The 23,870-nt window shown below is 41.6% G+C and overlaps 2 protein-coding genes across 13 annotated transcripts in view; both read left to right on the forward strand.

Moving 5' to 3' along the window:
- LOC129768843 (uncharacterized) overlaps window positions 1-23,870 on the forward strand; it is a 539,752-nt gene that overhangs the window by 453,150 nt on the left and 62,732 nt on the right. For all 12 annotated transcript variants that reach the window (XM_055770771.1, XM_055770770.1, XM_055770772.1 and 9 more), the window contains 4 exons: window positions 4,274-4,411; window positions 17,202-17,324; window positions 17,428-17,672; window positions 17,748-17,802. In XM_055770771.1, coding sequence (XP_055626746.1) covers window positions 4,274-4,411; window positions 17,202-17,324; window positions 17,428-17,672; window positions 17,748-17,802 — 561 coding nt within the window. The remainder of the gene's footprint in view (window positions 1-4,273; window positions 4,412-17,201; window positions 17,325-17,427; window positions 17,673-17,747; window positions 17,803-23,870) is intronic.
- On the forward strand, window positions 10,515-11,329 carry LOC129768845 (uncharacterized). Its single transcript, XM_055770779.1, has one exon. It carries the CDS (start codon window positions 10,661-10,663, stop codon window positions 11,228-11,230), a length of 570 nt encoding a protein of 189 aa, XP_055626754.1. The 5' UTR covers window positions 10,515-10,660; the 3' UTR covers window positions 11,231-11,329.

The raw sequence follows: 23,870 nt of genomic DNA on the forward strand, positions 1-23,870 counted from the left end.
TTCTCATTTAACTTCCTGTAGTCGATAACTATCCGGTACTTTTGTTTTCCTGAACTATCCAATTTCTTTGGCACCACCCAAATCGGTGATGTCCATGGGGAACAGGATTCTCTCACGATTCCTGTATCTAGAAGTTTGTTTATTTGTTCCGATACCACATTTCTCAAATGATATGGGTATCGATAAGTTTTTTGGTGGATAGGGGATTCATCAGAGGTTGTGATTTTGTGTTTTATTTCATGAGTAAAGGATAATATTTGCCCTTCATGAAAAAATACGTCTCTGAAAGGTTGGAGAGCATGAATCAATCGTGACTTCTCCTCCTGATTTAAATGGTCGCACCGAAGATCTAACCGTGCTGGCTTCTGCGATTTCAACATAAAATTATCGTTGCGGAATGGTTCGAATTTTTGGTTAGGTACCTGTGATTTATTTGAAATGTGTACAAGAGCATTGTTGTCTTTAGCCGAGTACAATCCTGGTTGTAGTGCTATTTGCGGTGTTAAGTTTATTTCGTGGTCAATGAGGAATGTACCATTTTCGGTGGTACCGAGGGGAATTATATTGTTTTGATGAATATGGAGATTTACTGATGAGGGGTAATATTTTGAAAATTCAAACGTTTTATTATTTATTTTCATTTGGTGGCCTTCAGTATCAATGATGGCGTTCATTTTGGAAAGGTTTTCGTATCCAATCAGTCCGTCAAAGAACTTATGGAACTTGAAAACGTAGTACGGCAATTTTTCCGAGAATGCTTCAGAGAAAAGATTAGCATGGATCACTTTGTTAATATAAATTTTACCGTTTTTGTTCGTAACCACGGAGGGATTATTAATAATTTTGTATCTTTTTATATGTTCGGGATTGATATAAGATTTGTTCGCTCCCGTATCCACAAGGAAATTCAAAATTCCTTTGGAGGTCGGAAAACGAACATATGGTATAAAATTCAGGTTTCTTCGTTTGCTTTCCTGACTTGGTGAAAATTTATCTCCTCTACATCGGCGTTATCATCGGGGGCATCGTCCTCCCGTTCATTGTCGGAGTAAACTGGATCGTCTACTTCTTCTATTTCATTATTATGAGCTTCCATTCGTTCCTTTGGAACAAACGGTTGTCTTCTGAATGAATTGTTAGCGGGCGCGTTTTTATACTGGGTGTTCGGTTGCACATTCATTCGCGTAGTTTGTTTATTATCACTAGCACTTCTATCGTAGCCGTGGTTGTCGTTCCGTTTATATGAGGTGTTGGGTTGCATATTTGTTTGAGCATTTTGCGGCTTGTAAGGTTTTACATAATTTGATTTGGTTTGGATTGAGTTTGGGTGAGGCCTTATTCGCGTTTCTGCATTTTGGTTAAGCATTACCGCTTGGTAAGCTTCTTCCAAATTCTTTGGTTTTGAATTTCGAATAATGGAACCTAATGGTTCCTGGATATTGTCTAAATATTTTGCCACCGTTATGATTTCTATGATTTCGTGGCCGCTCAGTGGGTTTGATTGGAGGTTTGCTTTCAACCTTATATTTGTCTCTTTAATATCGTTATAGAAACGTATATGAGTTTTGTCTCCCTTCCGGATGCGGAATAGGGAAGACAGATTTGTGGTGAAGTCTTTTTCATCACCGTAGTGCTCTGTTAGTACTTTTTTTATACCATCTATCGTATTCGGGTTGCCGTTCGCACATAACAATGTGCGGGCTTCCCCTTTAACTTTGTTTTTTATTGCCCGTAGGTACAGGCTGCTTAGGGAGTATCCCCCGTCTTGAAGTTTGACTTTGAAGTCATTATATAGGTCGTCGACCTCTTCCAGCCAAGCTGAAAGTTCTTTCTTATTACCCGTAAATTCGGATAGGTATTTAAATGGGTCGGGGAGTTTAAATGCATCTCCACCGCCCTGCAGATTTCTTTCTGCTAGTTGAGCACGCAGCTCATCGAGCTCAGCGCGAAGCTCTGTTACTTGAGCGTTTCGACGCTCCTCCATATTTCGTGTGGAGATCTCATTTCTGAGCTCCTGCACGTAAGTTTTAAGTTGCTCAATTTCGTTTGCACGCGTGTCTGCCGGCATGATATATATATATGTATATGAACCCTTTACTTACAAGAGTTTCATATGTCCGTGGGACCAGCTTGTGCGCGGATTAGATTGCGTCGTCCAGAGGGCTGCCTTCGACTTCTCCAGAGCGGTTGTTCTGATCACTTTTTTACACTACACTCGCGCTGGTATCCCACTTCTGACACCAGTTAGGTTCGGATTTAGGGAATGTCACTTTTTTAAAAGATAAATTTATTAGGACACAAACTTAGCTCTACGCGATACAAATGAAAAAGAGACCGAGCCACGTTGTCGTGGCTCTTTTATAACGTTATTTGTGCTTGTTTAGCACATTCCTATTGCTGCACATGGCTTGCACGCCATGTGCTCCGATTGGTCGCTGGTGAAGGTAATGATTTCCTAACGTAGAGTCTTTTTGGTCTCAACACTCCGAAAACCTTAAGAACAAATTTTGAGAAAAAAAGCTCTAAAGTTTAACCGTTTGCGGTCGTTTTTTTGTCAGCCACCACAGCAGGAATCATACTGAATACTATATTCAACGATGTGACAGTTTACGTTTTTTCCAAACGAATTTTAATATGCAGTGAACTTTCTCACGAATGCATACGGTGTTTCTATGGATAATAGATATCAATTCCTCGGTATAAACAAAATATCTTAAGCGCGGACAGATGAGAGAATCTCTTTGAAGGGAAATTAATTCCGACCGCAAAGGGTTAATAGTTTTTATGAGAAAGTTCATCTGATTACCTGAAAAACTGAGCCTGGAAACAAAAAAAATAAAATAGAATTCCGGATGCTGACAGTTAAAATCTGAATTTAAAGGCTGCACCTGGACTCTGGAGTCTAAATCTGAAATTTATATTTGTAATTGGAAGCGTGTTCTGAATCTCGAATCGAAATCTGAAATTGTAATATAGAAATCTTAATTTTGAACCGGGATATTAAATTGGAATATGTGAAAGGGCAGGTACATCTGTAATCTGTCGTTGTTGTAAAGGTATCTAAAATAGACATAGCTGATGGCATTCTCAATACGTATACTGCAGTTCTACGCATAGTTGTCCCATGCTACTTTTTAACAATTTTCACTTTTCATCATAAAACGATAAAAAATCATTGTTTGTTCCCATCTTTTAAAAAAACAACATCCAATTGTCCCATGTTAATATTCTAGACATAACTGTCCCTCAATGTATTTTTTGTGGATCCATAATAAATGAATCGGTTCAAATTAAAGAATTTCATGTCACGCTTTCAGCAGGACTAATGCACTCATTTCTGGTTTGGAAAAACGAACTAATTCTCAAACAAATAAAAAAAGTTTAACAGAACCCGTATACACCTTGTGAGCGACTGCCTAATAACAATGAGATTCATATTCTGCAAAAGTGTTGCAGATCCCTCCCTCCTTCATAAAACGATGTTTTATGCATAATCTTCCGGAAAAATCGAAAAAAATATATTTTTTATTGTTCGTTGCCAGTATTTAGAAAAACAATATATAAGCCATGTTGATATTCTAGGCATAACTGTCCCACCATGATTTTTTAAGTTCGTAATCAGGCTTGATTGATTCAAGTGGGGGTACTTTTCACATTTAATTAGACAACAGGTTACTGCTTCTGGTAGACAAATATGGTAGAAAACTTTGATTGCATTTTTCTCGGTTGCTTATTTTGGAACATTGGACAACTATGCGTAGAACGGCAGTAAACAAAAGTTCACAAAACAAAACAAATTTTTTTCGCCGCATTCTGGATGCTGCGCCCTAAAGACGAACATCTTAAATACGATTCTGAAATTTTTGAATTATAAAAAATATACAAAGTTTGAGCATATTCGAAAAAATAATTAGCCCTATTTTGTGGCTAAAAAATTCCAAATTTAAACAATAATAAAATTATCTTAACATATCTTGTTTCGAACGCCAGCTCATTCAGTAACCGATCTTGTACCAGTAGATTGCTCGCAATTGTCTCTGCTAATAGTTTTTGCTGATTTATGGTGGGTCTTGAGCGATCATCAACTTATATGCCAAATAAGTACTGTTGACAGCTAATAGCGACTTCGTAAGCAAATGTCCCGATGCTTCCTAATTCGATTATTTTGTAAGGTTACATATATGGAATTTCGTACCAAACGTCGCGCTTCCCTACCTTCATTAACCATCATTATAATTTTTTCCCTTCGCCCTACTTTTGTTTGCCATTGCAGGAAAAAGCCCAATGTCCCGCCTCGCAGAGCAGGATTATGCTGTCGCTGGTGCTCCGCTCGCACAGCTGGGATGACATCGTCGAAAAGAAGCGCCAGAAAGCCATCAACAAGCTGTCCAAGTTCTTCCTGATACCGAAGGTAAGCCCCATTATTTATTCAGTTTATTTTCGTTTTGTTTTGTTTCATGATTTATGGATTGGAATGATGCGAGTTTCCATGCGTCCCTCGAGGAAACTCCCATCCGGAATTATTTGTTTATAATGAATACCACCCTCGTTACACTCGACTAAAACCCGAATCATATGCCGTGTTTTGAATGCCGACATCAGCAAATGAGCAGAGGCCCATCCCCTGGTAATCCCCATCGGACACCAAGGGAGAATGATCCACCGCATCGTTATCTCAATTTCGAAAATTATTATTGAATGAATTGCTTTCACGTGTCGTTCGCTCGCTGCTCGTGTGTGTTATTGTTCTAATCATGATAAATTAATCCAATTTTGGAATCACTCCGACCGTTTGTGTGTGTGTATGGAAATGTTGGTCATCCCTGATCGGGCGTTGAGTGGGATGATTATGGTGGGAATGATCGAGTTTCCATCTGCGCTCCGACACCAAGAATGCACATTGCCCGAGAAAATGCATTCGATGCGGGCTGGAGAAAATAATATGACTCTTCAGAATTTTACGAGAGGTTCAGTAGCCTTGAAGTCGGTTTTATGGACTTTTTTTTATTATTTTTGGTAGAGTGGTGATCATTCGAGAGATTCCTATTAATTTGAGAGAATATTCGGTTCGAAAACTGTGACTGAATTAGTGAAAGTTGTACGCGACACCGCCAGAGAAGACGTCAATCGTAATAAAAATGTTATCACCGTAATGAAATGATTTGGTATAGTTGAATAATATAATAATGTGAATTCTTTAAAACTTTAATTGATTATCGGCATAAATATACTGCCTAACGTGGCACCTACCATTCGGAACGCTTGCTTATTCCTCAGTACTCCGGAGTGGTCAAAACTTGCCAAAGGATTTCATTTTTCTGATTCATATCTCAAACAGTCCAACGCACTATCGCTCATATCGAAGCGATAGTGATTATATCTTTTCTATCCTTTATTTTTATCGATACAATGAAATCAATGGACAATGGCATTTCAATTACACAGAATTAGTTAGAAGACACTCAACTAAATTGACTCACGAAAACTCCCGAGCAGTCGAGTACCTCGTATCCACACTAATACATCTTGGAATGCGAAAAATGGACTCAGGTCAAACTGAAAAAAAATCAGCAATTGCGAAAAATTTGTGGAGACATTTCATTACTTTATCTACGCTGTGATTAGGAAGAATAGTGATAATAGTGATGAATGGTAATGAATACTGATGCTAAAGGTTAACTCAAAGAATCAAGTGAGTGCTTCGCACTTTTTTTTATTGTCAAATTTAACATTCATAATATTTTAAATTCTCATTGCTCATTGCTCAATTGTTTTTTTTTCTCTACAACATACCATGAGTCAATCATTTTTATAAATTTATCACAATCTTTCGGGTCTCACCATTGGCCCCACATTGGATGTTATCAATTTTATCGTAAAGCAAAGAAACGTAAACCAAACAATGGCAATACCGTACTTCTCTTGCAATAAAAGATTTTATCGCCACTCCAAAAACCGCATATAATAATTACACTCATACCCTACACTATTCAGTAGCTTAAGTAGTTTTACAACGAGTACCATCCAATCCCACAAAATGCACGGTAAGTTTTCGAACCCAAATTTCGCTGCATTGTTGCAAAATTAATTTGTCTTTTTCGTCCTGCATCCCGATCAGCGTTGCACACATGGATCGCAGCTCTTTCCCTGTCGCTATACCCAACGATAGTGCCAGCCAGTAATGAGTGTCTGCATGACACACGAACCGGAATACAAATGCTATCCCATGCGGATAACTGTGGACAGTATGTAGTTTGTGTGGGACAAATGAGAATAGTGCGCAGTTGCCCTGAAAATACGTCATGGGACAATACCGCGAATACGTGTTCTTACGGTGCAATGGTACAGTGTCGGAAGAAACCCAGGATACGATTGATGGGGTTTTCCGATGCATCGCTGACCGCTATTGCACAGACATCGGTTTCATGTGTGAATAAATCAGAACCATGCCCAGTGTTGTTCAATCCGGAGCAGTTGGTTCTGCGGGCACATGACGATTGTGCAAAGTACTATATCTGCATTTCCACCCTACAACTTACCCTTCCGTGTCCACTCAATCTGCATTTCAATGTGAAGACCTGTCAGTGTGATTTTCCAAACGAGGCCGGTTGTGCAGACGTCATTACATCAACCACTGAAGCGGGCACTAGCACAACGACTTCCGATGGAACAAATTCCACTCCGTCGGAAACAACGACAAACGAGCCAAACTTTACACCAACAGAAACAACTACGGGAGAACCAGATTCAACTCCAACGGAAACAACTACCGAACAACCGGATTCTACTCCAACGGGAACAACTACCGAACAACCGGATTCTACTCCAACCGAATCGACTTCCGAAGAACCGGATTCAACTCCAACGGAAACGACGACAAACGAACCAGACTCTACACCAACAGAGACGACCACAAATGAACCAGATTCTACTCCAACGGAAACAACTACCGAACAACCAGATTCTACTCCAACGGAATCGACTTCTGAAGAACCGGATTCAACTCCAACGGAAACAACGACAAACGAACCGGACTCTACACCAACAGAGACGACCACGAATGAACCAGATTCTACTCCAACGGAAACAACTACCGAACAACCGGATTCTACTCCAACGGGAACAACTACCGAACAACCGGATTCTACTCCAACGGAATCGACTTCCGAAGAACCGGATTCAACTCCAACGGAAACGACGACAAACGAACCAGACTCTACACCAACAGAGACGACCACAAATGAACCAGATTCTACTCCAACGGAAACAACTACCGAACAACCGGATTCTACTCCAACGGAAACAACTACCGATGAACCGGATTCAACTCCAACGGAAACGACGACAAACGAACCGGACTCTACACCAACAGAGACGACCACGAATGAACCAGATTCTACTCCAACGGAAACAACTACCGAACAACCGGATTCTACTCCAACGGGAACAACTACCGAACAACCGGATTCTACTCCAACGGAATCGACTTCCGAAGAACCGGATTCAACTCCAACGGAAACGACGACAAACGAACCAGACTCTACACCAACAGAGACGACCACAAATGAACCAGATTCTACTCCAACGGAAACAACTACCGAACAACCGGATTCTACTCCAACGGGAACAACTACCGAACAACCAGATTCTACTCCAACGGAATCGACTTCTGAAGAACCGGATTCAACTCCAACGGAAACAACGACAAACGAACCGGACTCTACACCAACAGAGACGACCACGAATGAACCAGATTCTACTCCAACGGAAACAACTACCGAACAACCGGATTCTACTCCAACGGGAACAACTACCGAACAACCGGATTCTACTCCAACGGAATCGACTTCCGAAGAACCGGATTCAACTCCAACGGAAACGACGACAAACGAACCAGACTCTACACCAACAGAGACGACCACAAATGAACCAGATTCTACTCCAACGGAAACAACTACCGAACAACCGGATTCTACTCCAACGGAAACAACTACCGATGAACCGGATTCAACTCCAACGGAAACGACGACAAATGAACCAGAGTCTACACCAACAGAGACGACCACAAATGAACCAGATTCTACTCCAACGGAAACAACTACCGAACAACCGGATTCTACTCCAACGGGAACAACTACCGAACAACCGGATTCTACTCCAACGGAATCGACTTCCGAAGAACCGGATTCAACTCCAACGGAAACGACGACAAACGAACCAGACTCTACACCAACAGAGACGACCACAAATGAACCAGATTCTACTCCAACGGAAACAACTACCGAACAACCGGATTCTACTCCAACGGAAACAACTACCGATGAACCGGATTCAACTCCAACGGAAACGACGACAAACGAACCGGACTCTACACCAACAGAGACGACCACGAATGAACCAGATTCTACTCCAACGGAAACAACTACCGAACAACCGGATTCTACTCCAACGGGAACAACTACCGAACAACCGGATTCTACTCCAACGGAATCGACTTCCGAAGAACCGGATTCAACTCCAACGGAAACGACGACAAACGAACCAGACTATACACCAACAGAGACGACCACAAATGAACCAGATTCTACTCCAACGGGAACAACTACCGAACAACCGGATTCTACTCCAACGGAATCGACTTCCGAAGAACCGGATTCAACTCCAACGGAAACGACGACAAACGAACCAGACTCTACACCAACAGAGACGACCACAAATGAACCAGATTCTACTCCAACGGGAACAACTACCGAACAACCGGATTCTACTCCAACGGAATCGACTTCCGAAGAACCGGATTCAACTCCAACGGAAACGACGACAAACGAACCAGACTATACACCAACAGAGACGACCACAAATGAACCAGATTCTACTCCAACGGAAACAACTACCGAACAACCGGATTCTACTCCAACGGGAACAACTACCGAACAACCGGATTCTACTCCAACGGAAACAACTACCGATGAACCGGATTCAACTCCAACGGAAACAACGACAAACGAACCGGACTCTACACCAACTGAGACGACCACAAATGAACCGGATTCAACTCCAACGGAAACGACGACAAACGAACCGGACTCTACACCAACAGAGACGACCACGAATGAACCAGATTCTACTCCAACGGAAACAACTACCGAACAACCGGATTCTACTCCAACGGAATCGACTTCTGAAGAACCGGATTCAACTCCAACGGAAACAACGACAAACGAACCGGACTCTACACCAACAGAGACGACCACGAATGAACCAGATTCTACTCCAACGGAAACAACTACCGAACAACCGGATTCTACTCCAACGGAAACAACTACCGATGAACCGGATTCAACTCCAACGGAAACGACGACAAACGAACCGGACTCTACACCAACTGAAACGACCACAAATGAACCGGATTCAACTCCAACGGAAACGACGACAAACGAACCGGACTCTACACCAACAGAGACGACCATGAATGAACCAGATTCTACTCCAACGGAAACAACTACCGAACAACCGGATTCTACTCCAACGGGAACAACTACCGAACAACCGGATTCTACTCCAACGGAATCGACTTCCGAAGAACCGGATTCAACTCCAACGGAAACGACGACAAACGAACCAGACTCTACACCAACAGAGACGACCACAAATGAACCAGATTCTACTCCAACGGGAACAACTACCGAACAACCGGATTCTACTCCAACGGAATCGACTTCCGAAGAACCGGATTCAACTCCAACGGAAACGACGACAAACGAACCAGACTATATACCAACAGAGACGACCACAAATGAACCAGATTCTAGTCTAACGGAAACAACTACCGAACAACCGGATCCTACTCCAACGGAAACAACTACCGATGAACCGGATTCAACTCCAACGGAAACAACGACAAACGAACCGGACTCTACACCAACTGAGACGACCACAAATGAACCGGATTCAACTCCAACGGAAACGACGACAAACGAACCGGACTCTACACCAACAGAGACGACCACGAATGAACCAGATTCTACTCCAACGGAAACAACTACCGAACAACCGGATTCTACTCCAACGGAATCGACTTCTGAAGAACCGGATTCAACTCCAACGGAAACGACGACAAACGAACCAGACTCTACACCAACAGAGACGACCACAAATGAACCAGATTCTACTCCAACGGAAACAACTACCGAACAACCGGATTCTACTCCAACGGAATCGACTTCTGAAGAACCGGATTCAACTCCAACGGAAACGACGACAAACGAACCAGACTCTACACCAACAGAGACGACCACAAATGAACCAGATTCTACTCCAACGGAAACAACTACCGAACAACCGGATTCTACTCCAACGGGAACAACTACCGAACAACCGGATTCTACTCCAACGGAATCGACTTCCGAAGAACCGGATTCAACTCCAACGGAAACGACGACAAACGAACCAGACTCTACACCAACAGAGACGATCACAAATGAACCAGATTCTACTCCAACGGAAACAACTACCGATGAACCGGATTCAACTCCAACGGAAACAACGACAAACGAACCGGACTCTACACCAACTGAGACGACCACAAATGAACCGGATTCAACTCCAACGGAAACGACGATAAACGAACCGGACTCTACACCAACAGAGACGACCACGAATGAACCAGATTCTACTCCAACGGAAACAACTACCGAACAACCGGATTCTACTCCCACGGAAACAACTACCGATGAACCTGATTCAACTCCAACGGAAACGACGACAAACGAACCGGACTCTACACCAACAGAGACGACCACGAATGAACCAGATTCTACTCCAACGGAAACAACTACCGAACAACCGGATTCTACTCCAACGGAAACAACTACCGAACAACCGGATTCTACTCCAACGGAAACAACTACCGATGAACCGGATTCAACTCCAACGGAAACGACGACAAACGAACCGGACTCTACACCAACTGAGACGACCACAAATGAACCGGATTCAACTCCAACGGAAACGACGACAAACGAACCGGACTCTACACCAACAGAGACGACCGCGAATGAACCAGATTCTACTCCAACGGAAACAACTACCGAACAACCGGATTCTACTCCAACGGAAACAACTACCGATGAACCGGATTCAACTCCAACGGAAACGACGACAAACGAACCGGACTCTACACCAACTGAGACGACCACAAATGAACCGGATTCAACTCCAACGGAAATGACGACAAACGAGCCAGAATCTACACCAACAGAGACGACCACAAATGAACCAGATTCTACTCCAACGGAAACAACTACCGAAGAACCGGATTCAACTCCAACGGAAACGACGACAAACGAGCCAGAATCTACACCAACAGAGACGACCACAAATGAACCAGATTCTACTCCAACGGAAACAACTACCGATGAACCGGATTCAACTCCAACGGAAACGACGACAAACGAACCGGACTCTACACCAACTGAGACGACCACAAATGAACCGGATTCAACTCCAACGGAAACGACGACAAACGAGCCAGAATCTACACCAACAGAGACGACCGCAATTGAACCAGATTCTACTCCAACGGAAACAACTACCGAACAACCGGATTCTACTCCAACGGGAACAACTACCGAACAACTGGATTCTACTCCAACGGAATGGACTTCCGAAGAACCGGATTCAACTCCAACGGAAACGACGACAAACGAACCAGACTCTACACCAACAGAGACGACCACAAATGAACCAGATTCTACTCCAACGGAAACAACTACCGAACAACCGGATTCTACTCCAACGGAATCGACTTCCGAAGAACCGGATTCAACTCCAACGGAAACGAAGACAAACAAACCGGACTCTACACCAACAGAGACGACCACAAATGAACCAGATTCTACTCCAACGGAAACAACTACCGAACAACCGGATTCTACTCCAACGGAATCGACTTCCGAAGAACCGGATTCAACTCCAACGGAAACGAAGACAAACAAACCGGACTCTACACCAACAGAGACGACCACAAATGAACCAGATTCTACTCCAACGGAAACAACTACCGAACAACCGGATTCTACTCCAACGGAATGGACTTCCGAAGAACCGGATTCAACTCCAACGGAAACGACGACAAACGAACCAGACTCTACACCAACAGAGACGACCACAAATGAACCAGATTCTACTCCAACGGAAACAACTACCGAACAACCGGATTCTACTCCAACGGAATCGACTTCCGAAGAACCGGATTCAACTCCAACGGAAACGAAGACAAACAAACCGGACTCTACACCAACAGAGACGACCACAAATGAACCAGATTCTACTCCAACGGAAACAACTACCGAACAACCAGATTCTACTCCAACGGAAACAACTACCGAACAACCGAATTCTACTCCAACGGAATCGACTTCCGAACAACCGGATTCAACTCCAACGGAAACGACGACAAACGAGCCAGAATCTACACCAACAGAGACGATCACAAATGAACCAGATTCTACTCCAACGGAAACAACTACCGAACAACCAGATTCTACTCCAACGGAAACAACTACCGAAGAACCGAATTCGACTCCAACGGAATCGATTTCCGAACAACCGGATTCAACTTCAACGGAAACGACGACAAACGAGCCAGAATCTACACCAACAGAGACGACCGCAATTGAACCAGATTCTACTCCAACGGAAACAACTACCGAACAACCGGATTCTACTCCAACGGGAACAACTACCGAACAACCGGATTCTACTCCAACGGAATGGACTTCCGAAGAACCGGATTCAACTCCAACGGAAACGACGACAAACGAGCCAGAATCTACACCAACTGAGACTACCACAAATGAACCGGATTCTACTCCAACGGAAACAACTACCAACGAACCGAATTCTACTCCAACGGAATCGAGTACCGAAGAACCGGATTCAACTCCAACGGAAACGACGACAAGCGAACCGGGCTCTACACCAACAGAGACGACCACAAACGAACCAGATTCTACTCCAACGGGAACAACTATCGAAGAACCAGATTCTACTCCAACGGAAACGACGACAAACGAGCCAGAATCTACACCAACTGAGACTACCACAAATGAACCGGATTCTACTCCAACGGAAACGACGACAAACGAGCCAGAATCTACACCAACTGAGACTACCACAAATGAACTGGATTCTACTCCAACGGAAACAACTACCGAAGAACCAGATTCTACTCCAACGGAAACGACGACAAACGAGCCAGAATCTACACCAACTGAGACTACCACAAATGAACCGGATTCTACTCCAACGGGAACAACTATCGAAGAACCGGATTCAACTCCAACGGAAACGACGACAAGCGAACCGGACTCTACACCAACAGAGACGACTACAAACGAACCAGATTCTACTCCAACGGGAACAACTATCGAAGAACCGGATTCTACTCCAACGGAAACGACGACAAACGAGCCAGAATCTACACCAACTGAGATTACCACAAACGAACCAGATTCTACTCCAACGGGAACAACTATCGAAGAACCGGATTCTACTCCAACGGAAACGACGACAAACGAGCCAGAATCTACACCAACTGAGACTACCACAAATGAACCGGATTCTACTCCAACGGAAACAACTACCGAAGAACCAGATTCTACTCCAACGGAAACGACGACAAACGAGCCAGAATCTACACCAACTGAGACTACCACAAATGAACCGGATTCTACTCCAACGGAAACAACTACCGAAGAACCGGATTCTACTCCAACGGAAACGACGACAAACGAGCCAGAATCTACACCAACTGAGACTACCACAAATGAACCGGATTCTACTCCAACGGAAACAACTACCGAAGAACCGAATTCTACTCCAACGGAAACGACTACCGATGAACCGGATTCAACTCCAACGAAAACGACGACAAACGAACCAGACTCTACACCAACGGAAACAACTACCGAAAAACCAGATTCTACTCCAACGGAAACGACGACAAACGAGCCAGAATCTACACCAACTGAGACTACCACAAATGAACCAGATTCTACTCAAACGGAAACAACTACCGAACAACCGGATTCTACTCCAACGGGAACAACTACCGAACAACCGGATTCTACTCCAATGGAATGGACTTCCGAAGAACCGGATTCAACTCCAACGGAAACGACGACAAACGAGCCAGAATCTACACCAACTGAGACTACCACAAATGAACCGGATTCTACTCCAACGGAAACAACTACCGACGAACCGAATTCTACTCCAACGGAATCGAGTACCGAAGAACCGGATTCAACTCCAACGGAAACGACGACAAGCGAACCGGGCTCTACACCAACAGAGACGACCACAAACGAACCAGATTCTACTCCAACGGGAACAACTATCGAAGAACCAGATTCTACTCCAACGGAAACGACGACAAACGAGCCAGAATCTACACCAACTGAGACTACCACAAATGAACCGGATTCTACTCCAACGGAAACAACTACCGACGAACCGAATTCTACTCCAACGGAATCGAGTACCGAAGAACCGGATTCAACTCCAACGGAAACGACGACAAGCGAACCGGGCTCTACACCAACAGAGACGACCACAAACGAACCAGATTCTACTCCAACGGGAACAACTATCGAAGAACCAGATTCTACTCCAACGGAAACGACGACAAACGAGCCAGAATCTACACCAACTGAGACTACCACAAATGAACTGGATTCTACTCCAACGGAAACAACTACCGAAGAACCAGATTCTACTCCAACGGAAACGACGACAAACGAGCCAGAATCTACACCAACTGAGACTACCACAAATGAACCGGATTCTACTCCAACGGAAACAACTACCGAAGAACCGGATTCAACTCTAACGGAAACGACGACAAGCGAACCGGACTCTACACCAACAGAGACGACTACAAACGAACCAGATTCTACTCCAACGGGAACAACTATCGAAGAACCGGATTCTACTCCAACGGAAATGACGACAAACGAGCCAGAATCTACACCAACTGAGATTACCACAAACGAACCAGATTCTACTCCAACGGGAACAACTATCGAAGAACCGGATTCTACTCCAACGGAAACGACGACAAACGAGCCAGAATCTACACCAACTGAGACTACCACAAATGAACCGGATTCTACTCCAACGGAAACAACTACCGAAGAACCGGATTCTACTCCAACGGAAACGACGACAAACGAGCCAGAATCTACACCAACTGAGACTACCACAAATGAACCGGATTCTACTCCAACGGAAACAACTACCGAAGAACCGAATTCTACTCCAACGGAAACGACTACCGATGAACCGGATTCAACTCCAACGAAAACGACGACAAACGAACCAGACTCTACACCAACGGAAACAACTACCGAAAAACCAGATTCTACTCCAACGGAAACGACGACAAACGAGCCAGAATCTACACCAACTGAGACTACCACAAATGAACCAGATTCTACTCAAACGGAAACAACTACCGTAGAACCGGATTCTACTCCAACGGAAACAACTACCGAAGAACCGAATTCTACTCCAACGGAAACAACTACCGAAGAACCAGATTCTACTCCGACGGAAACAACTACCGACGAACCGAATTCTACTCCAACGGAATCGACTACCGAAGAACCGGATTCTACACCAACGGAATCGACTACCGAAGTACCGGATTCAACTCCAACGGAAACGACGACAAACGAGCCAGAATCTACACCGACAGAGAGGACCACAGTTGAACCAGATTCCACACCAACGGAAACGACGACAAACGAACCGGATTCTACTTCAACGGAAACAACTACCGAAGAACCGAATTCTACTCCAACGGAAACAACTACCGAAGAACCAGATTCAACTCCAACGAAAACGACGACAAACGAACCGGACTCCACACCAACAGAGACGACCGCAAATGAACCAGATTCTACTCCAACGGAAACAACTATCGAAGAATCAGGCTCTACTCCAACGGAATCGACTTCCGAAGAACCGGATTCAACTCCAACGGAAACGACTACCGAAAAACCGGATTCAACTCCAACGGAAACGACGACAAGCGTACCGGACTCTACACCAACAGAGACGACCACAAACGAACCAGATTCTACTCCAACGGAAACAACTACCGAAGAACCAGATTCTACTCCGACGGAAACAACTACCGACGAACCGAATTCTACTCCAACGGAATCGACTACCGAAGAACCGGGTTCTACACCAACGGAATCGACTTCCGAAGAACCGGATTCAACTCCAACGGAAACGACGACAAACGAACCAGACTCTACACCAACAGAGACGACCACAAATGAACCAGATTCTACTCCAACGGGAACAACTACCGAACAACCGGATTCTACTCCAACGGAATCGACTTCCGAAGAACCGGATTCAACTCCAACGGAAACGACGACAAACGAACCGGACTCTACACCAACAGAGACGACCACAAACGAACCAGATTCTACTCCAACGGAAACAACTACCGAAGAACCAGATTCTACGCCAACGGAATCGACTACCGAAGAACCGGGTTCTACACCAACGGAATCGACTACCGAAGTACCGGATTCAACTCCAACGGAAACGACGACAAACGAGCCAGAATCTACACCGACAGAGAGGACCACAGTTGAACCAGATTCCACACCAACGGAAACGACGACAAACGAACCGGATTCTACTTCAACGGAAACGGTTACTGAAGAACCCAATTCTACACCAACAGAAACGACTGAAACCGGGTCAGACCCCACCGAATTGAGTTCTACTGCATCGCAGTCCACCAACGCTAGGTCTAGTTCAACTGTTACGATATTGAGTACTAGTGGATCAAGTTCTACTCCGATGCTAACGACCCCTAGTATCCCGACTTCTACACCGGTCATAACGCCTACTTCTCGTCCTTCGGCTGTCATCGAGGTGATGGAATCCGTCAACAAAGTATTCAATTTTGTCGGTTCGCTCTTTAAATTGTTCAAGTTTGCTAAATAACACATTGGTTATAAATTAATTAGATGTTAATATAGCTAGGAAATTGTTTTTAGTCTTATTTTATTTCAATCCGAAAAATTATCTGTATAGCCCTGCTTGTTAAGTTAGTCCATACCATGAGCTTTTTCCTGTTTCTAAACATTTTTATTTCTATTTATTTTCCCCAGGAAAACTTCGTCATCGACGATGTCAACCGGGTGGGGATGCACGAGATGTCGGCAAATGCGATGCGCCGGGGACGGAATAATTTGGTCAACGCCAAGCGGAAGCTGGGCCGGATTGGATTTCTGGTAATTACACGATACGTTGACGCTGGAAATGAGCTTCGCTCTGATAAGAGTGCAATAATTTTTCTTTGTTTGCCTTTTCTCCTCCCACCTACCTGCCCTACAGATTGGTTGTGGAAAAACGATTTTTCCAACCGAAAAATTGATTGCCAATAACATTGCGCAGCAAATGAAGGAGAAAGCTCTGGATGACATTTCCGGGCTAGATTTCGGCTGGTGGTCAATATGGACCAAACCCGAGGAAAGTGCGCATCCCAGAAGGGTGAAGCGGCAGCAGAATAATAACGATCCGGATGACTATGACAACGAAGACGATGATTATGACTATAATTACGATGATGAGGACGAAGCGTAAGTATTGGGGCGGCGCTGCGAAAGAATTTGGCTGTCAAATTGTCCAATTCTGTTTTATTTCCCCTGTTTCAGCGAACCTACTGAAGTCCCCCAACATGCCCACCGACATCATCATGGCGACAGCTCGGTGAGTTATTTCATTTTATTCTGCTTGCCCCCCCTCCCTCATCCCCATTACTGTCCTGCTCGTCCACCAAAATCAACGAAAATAAAAACTTCAAGAACGTCCCTAACTTCAAACCTTGCATCTCATGACTACCCCAGTTATCATTCGCAACGTTTAGGTTGTCTTTCACTCTCATACAAAGTACACACACACACATACACACTTTTGTCTCACGACATTCACAAAACCACTTTTAATTTTAATAATTCCATTTAGATTTTTACCCCTTCATCATATCTCAGGATCTATCTGTTTTTCGGGATGAGTATTTCCACATCACTAACAACCCCACTAATTCATCGAATCATCTCGCGCTCTCATTATGTGCTTGGTTTCATTCTCATTGGTCCGAGCGTATAGCTGCATTTTCGAGAATGGATTTGGTTCATCCATTTGTTACTTATTAGATTGTTGTTCAATATGTTTTGTCGTTCGATAAAAGTCGATGTGATCGACAAGAAACCGTTTGAAACTACAGTAATAATCCAGGAAACAACAAGAAGTTCGAGTTCCATACGTTCCATACGAGTTTAAAAAAAAATTAAATTAATTTAAAAAAAAACATTGAAATTTCTACACATAGGAAGCTCGTTAAGAGCATTTTGATCTGAAATTTGTTTAATAATTGTATAATATTGCTTATATTGAGGAAGCGCTGGATGACATTTTCGGGCTCGAATTCAGTTGGCGGTCAATCTGAACGGAGACAATGATTCTTACTATAATTAGTTCATACATAATTGCAAATTTTTCTGTTTTATTCAGCTTTATTCAAAGTATTTTCATCCAAAGCCATACATTTATTTTCATCTCTTTGGCAATTGTGAATACAATGCCAAAAGAACTGTTCTCCTTCAGAATGAAGCTATTCTTTCACATTTTCACAAGAATTGCTGATCAGCACAGTGCGTGTCCCATCGATTCAAATAGGTGGAGCTAAAATTGGCGATTAAGCCTCATAGGGAAAAATTTACCAACCAAATGATTCAATCGTGACTTCAGCCGGTTTTGCAGAATGTTATGGATAGGCTGACTAACTAGTTCACGAACAATAACGGGACACGTTAGCATTAAAAAATAAACTAAAATAATAATATTTTTAGTGAATTTTATTAAGTGATTAAAACCCAGAATAAAACCAAACAATCATTCTTAGAGATTAGATTCTTCTTAGATTCTCATTATACTCTGCGTTGTTCTCTACAACCACGGAATATTTAGATGATCAAGAGATATTGCAGAGGACAGTGGCGTCGAGTGGAGCTTTCGCACCCGGGGCGGAAGTGTCTGGCTGCACCCCTCTCTTTTCGCTCTATGTATACCATGTACGCCGAATGGTAAAATATTTGTTTATGTAGGGGTGTTTCTGCACCCCTAAGATCGTGTACCCGGGGGCGGTCTGCACCCCCCGTACTTTCCAGTCGACGCCACTGGCAGAGGAGGTTATGATTTTTGGGAATTTTATCATACGATTTATCATATTGCAGATTATTGAAAATAATCGAAACTTTCATGGTTCCAACATTGAGTCGTGACCTTTCCATTGGCCACGCATTGTTCAACGTAGAAAAATCATTTCAACTGGAGCGCTACTACCAGGCAGATACTAAACATGATTTGCAAGCTTTACGGATTCCTTACATTCAAGAAATATGTTTTCCATTTCTGAAAATATTTTCCCCAACGATTTACAACTGGCACGAATTCTTTATTCCTTTTTTTACCTCATCATCTCTAATCACCTGTATCATTTTCCACTCATCAAAAAAAAAAACGTTCTCATATATCTGAACATGAAATTTTTTACTTATACTACTTCTAATCTCTGGCCATTTGGGTATGGATTTTCATACAATGCATTTATACTGTTGTGCCCTAGAGTAGCTCTTCATTTTTCAATGCACTTTTAAGCAGTACCGTTTTGTCTCAAATTCCGAACACTTAAGCTTTGATGGCATTCAAACAGTGTTTCATTACTCAAAATGGTACTTTTTCGCGGAATCCATTTGAAAACTGAGAATTATACTAATCACATTTGTCTCAAATTCCGAACACCATTTTTGTCGCTAACTCATATTCCGAACACTTTTGTCTCAAATTCCGAACAGCAAAAATGCATTAAAAGAAAATCATAATTTTTAAACTACTGGACCGATTCATATGATCGATATATCAAATTAAAGTCAATTAGCTGGTCTTTTTTAGAAAAATGTTATGCTCGCAAAAAAAGAGCTTTGGTAATAATCTATTGTATTTGTTTCTTATAGTTTACATGATTTCCGCAAGGGTGCTGTATCGGTATCGATAGCTGTAAATGACGTTAAAATGAAGTATATAACCTAAAGAATGTCGGGGTTTTGAATATTAAATTATTCATTCATAGTTCAGTAACTTCACATTTAAAAATGAAGTGTTCGCAATTTGAATCATGCGTAGAAACTTCATTCATACTCCGAACACTAATTTTAATGAAGATTTCTTAATAAAATATCATTTTATTTCATTCATTTATTGTAGATTCTTACCGTTTCTAGCACTGAGAACAACAAACAAAATAGTTGAAAAAACTACAAAAACTGAAAAATTAACGATGCTTGTTTTTTACGGAATTTGCTAACGCTAACATTTTGCCTTCGGTTTTGACTGTCACTTTTCTGCAAATGTTTAATATTATGAATTATAGGCTATATCGATACCTGTCAATGATGTTAAACTCTAGCCAATACCCCAAAGAATGTCTAGGCCTTTATTATTCAATTATTTATAACATTGAAGTATAGTAAATTTACATTTAAGAATGAAGTGTACCTCATTAGTCAAAAGTCCTTTTTTCCTTTTATGCTGTAGAATTCGAATGAAATCATCCAACTTAACAGCAATATCATTGGTAGATACAGGTAAAGCTGTTTTTTGCGACTTTTTGTGCGATTTTCTTTTTTTGCGCCATTATTTTGTACGATATATGAAAAAAACATATTGAAAAAAATGCACAAATGAAAAGGCAACATGTTAGGAAAACAAAAGAAAATCGGGCGATGATCACGTACGGGATCATTATTATTTGAATTATTTGCTTGGGGGAACTTTTTCCATGTGATTCCTATCCACAGCATTATTTAAATATTTCCAATTGTGGGCCAAAAACTATTTTGTGTACCTTTTTTTTTGTGGTTCTTATCCCTCCCAGGTGCCAAAATTCAAAGAAAATCAGAATGCCAGTGTTTCATCACTTTAGAACCAGATTATTTGTTGACAAATAAAGAAATGTTGAAATTTGTACTTCTAGAGAAAGGAATTGTATTTTACCTTTCTCAAGAAATTCACCATAATATTCACAGACAGAATCAGAAAAACTCTTCAATAGTTCGACACGAGCCATGTGGCGATAAAAACATTCATAAACATTCACAGCATATATTTTACTATATATTGCAAAATAATCGATTGCATGTTGAGGATGTTCATTCCGAAAAAAATGTATTGAAAATAATGACATAGGAATATATGTTTTCTTTGTGCTCAAAATACGGTAAAATTGGTAAATTGGTAAAAATGGCACGGTACGTTTGGTCAGCCTAGTTATGGAGCAACAAAATCACTTAGTGTTATTTCGTTTATTATCCAAACCTATATGCATAATAATGTTTTGTTCCCCTGAATTAACCCAAGATCACTAACGCTAAAAATTAACGAAATAATTTATTTTTTCATCACCAGTCACAATCCGATGGAGAAATTATTTCTTTTTTTTTAAATTTTCTGCTGTCTTTCATTCAGCTCATGTGGGACCCATTTTCTGATCTTCTGGATCTTTCCCATGTCCTTCAAACATGTCTAGCTCTTTGCTTCCACGTGACATGTTTTCTGATTTTGACATCACTTCTGTCACAAGTCACAATTTAGGTCATTACAGTTAAAATAATTGAATTCTAAAACTTAAAATGCTCTATCTTTATGACAATGAATTGTAGAATATTGTGATTATATATCGTAATTTTATTATTTTTTGATCAACTATCGAAAAAGATAGGTTGTTAATGTCATGAACATAACCGATGAAACGTAGAACTATACCAAGAATTGTCAATTTTACATTAATTATTTTATTTTCATTTCGTACATGAAATCGAATGATGTGTTTTGGAGAAAGAGAGAAATAGAAAGGAAGAAAGGCAAAGACAAGAAGAGAGATAGAGAGAGAGGGGGGAATTGAAAAGAGAGTGAAAGAGAGGAAAAACAGAAGACAAAGAGAGGGAGAGAGAAAAAGAGAGAATGAAAAAGATAAAGGGGTAGAGAAAGAAAGAAGGGAAAAAAAGAGAGAAACTCTTACAGAGGTTATAAACTTTTACGGTTCATTCGCCTTTAGCCATAAAAAGTGCGATTTACATACCATATCCTAAACCAGCTATACTCAACGTGCGACCCACCAGGCTCTTTTGGTTGGCCCGCCTGGCCCGTTATCATTTTTACTTAAGAAATCATTTAGGAAACATTAGACAAGAATAACGGAAATTGACACTTTACATGTTACACATCTACACATTAGTTAGTTGTCTAGTTAATTGGTATTAGTAGATTAAATATCTATTAAATACATTCAATTCGATCATTAGAGCTAATCCTGTCGACATTAGGGAATAAGAATGGAAATATCGCTATGAAAATATGAATATGGAGTTATATATTATTTTACATAAGACTACGTCGTTCAGTAATGTTACCAAAAAAGTGGTCACGGTTTTCTATGAAATAGTTTAATATTTAATTAATATTTAGTTTAGCTATGAATGAATTTTGATGGTTTGCATTCCAATCGAATCGGACACTCTTTATTTTTTTCGGTAATTTATACATAATGTTCCCCAACCCATAATGATTTGAATTAAGGAAAATTGGAAGAATACACATTTTACTATTGTGCTCTTGTGGTCGAGTATGTATGAGGGAGGTGCAATATTCAAATATCACTGCTAATAAGATTGGCGTAAATTGGTCGCTCGAAATGCAATTGCAGCATTCGTTCTACGGATATCGCAATCTCAGCTCCCTCGTATTCTATTCATTGAAAATAAACAAGCCACCCGCGATTTCAAAACAAAGTATTCACAATTCATCAGTAATTTAGCTTGAGACCAGACGGCAGCGAGTCTTTCGAATAACCTTTCTCAAGGCCGAGTGTTTAGTTGAGTTTTCCAAATTGGTCTTTTTCAATGCTGGAGGCGAATGAACCTCTGTATTTTGTGTAAATTTAAAAATTCTGAAACAAGTGTTTAACGTTTGAGGTTCAAAGTTTCGAGCGTTAACACCTCTTTGTCAGTTGTACAAAGTGGCATGTCAATCACTCCATTCGAAAGATAAAAGGTGTATGAGTAATGCTGTTTAATAATTGACCCAATAACTTGTTTCAGTGTCAGCTAGTTGTTAGCTGAATCACTGTCAAATCGTCATTGCTGCTAAAATTGGAACGTGACAAACATATTCGATCGCCCAATCTATTTGTCTGTTCATCAAACGCATATTTAATTGTTCAAAACAGTTCCATCGAGTGACGTGACTAATCTGCAGCAAAGTTTCCAAATTGACTTCCGAAACTTATTTCGAAATAGAAAACAAACTTAGATTACGTAGATTGTTTTTTGTCCTAACTTTATTTTTCCGCGATTTCTGAGGCACTGAAACTTATTTTTTTGAACGACCCTCGTATTTACCATAAATAAAAAATTAACTATTAAAACAGCTGAAAAAATTGGTGACAATAAAGTGGCCACTGCCCATTAACCCTAAAAACACTGTTTGCCGCTGCCTCGTAAATTCACTTTATTGCGTCTTTGGTTAAGCAAAAATCAAAACAATGTATCTAGTGTATTTTTTTGTTGGTGGAAATGTAGTTGTCACGTCCTTACAAAGGGTTAATTCCAATTGAAGAAATGATCCTCCAATTGGAGTTAATTTCTTTTAATTAAATAACTTTTCAAATGCGTAATCGATTTTCTCGAGTTCACTTTTCTCTGCAGAACATATACGTAGTC

Source organism: Toxorhynchites rutilus, chromosome 2 (assembly GCF_029784135.1).
Source record: "Toxorhynchites rutilus septentrionalis strain SRP chromosome 2, ASM2978413v1, whole genome shotgun sequence".
NCBI lineage: Eukaryota > Metazoa > Arthropoda > Insecta > Diptera > Culicidae > Toxorhynchites > Toxorhynchites rutilus.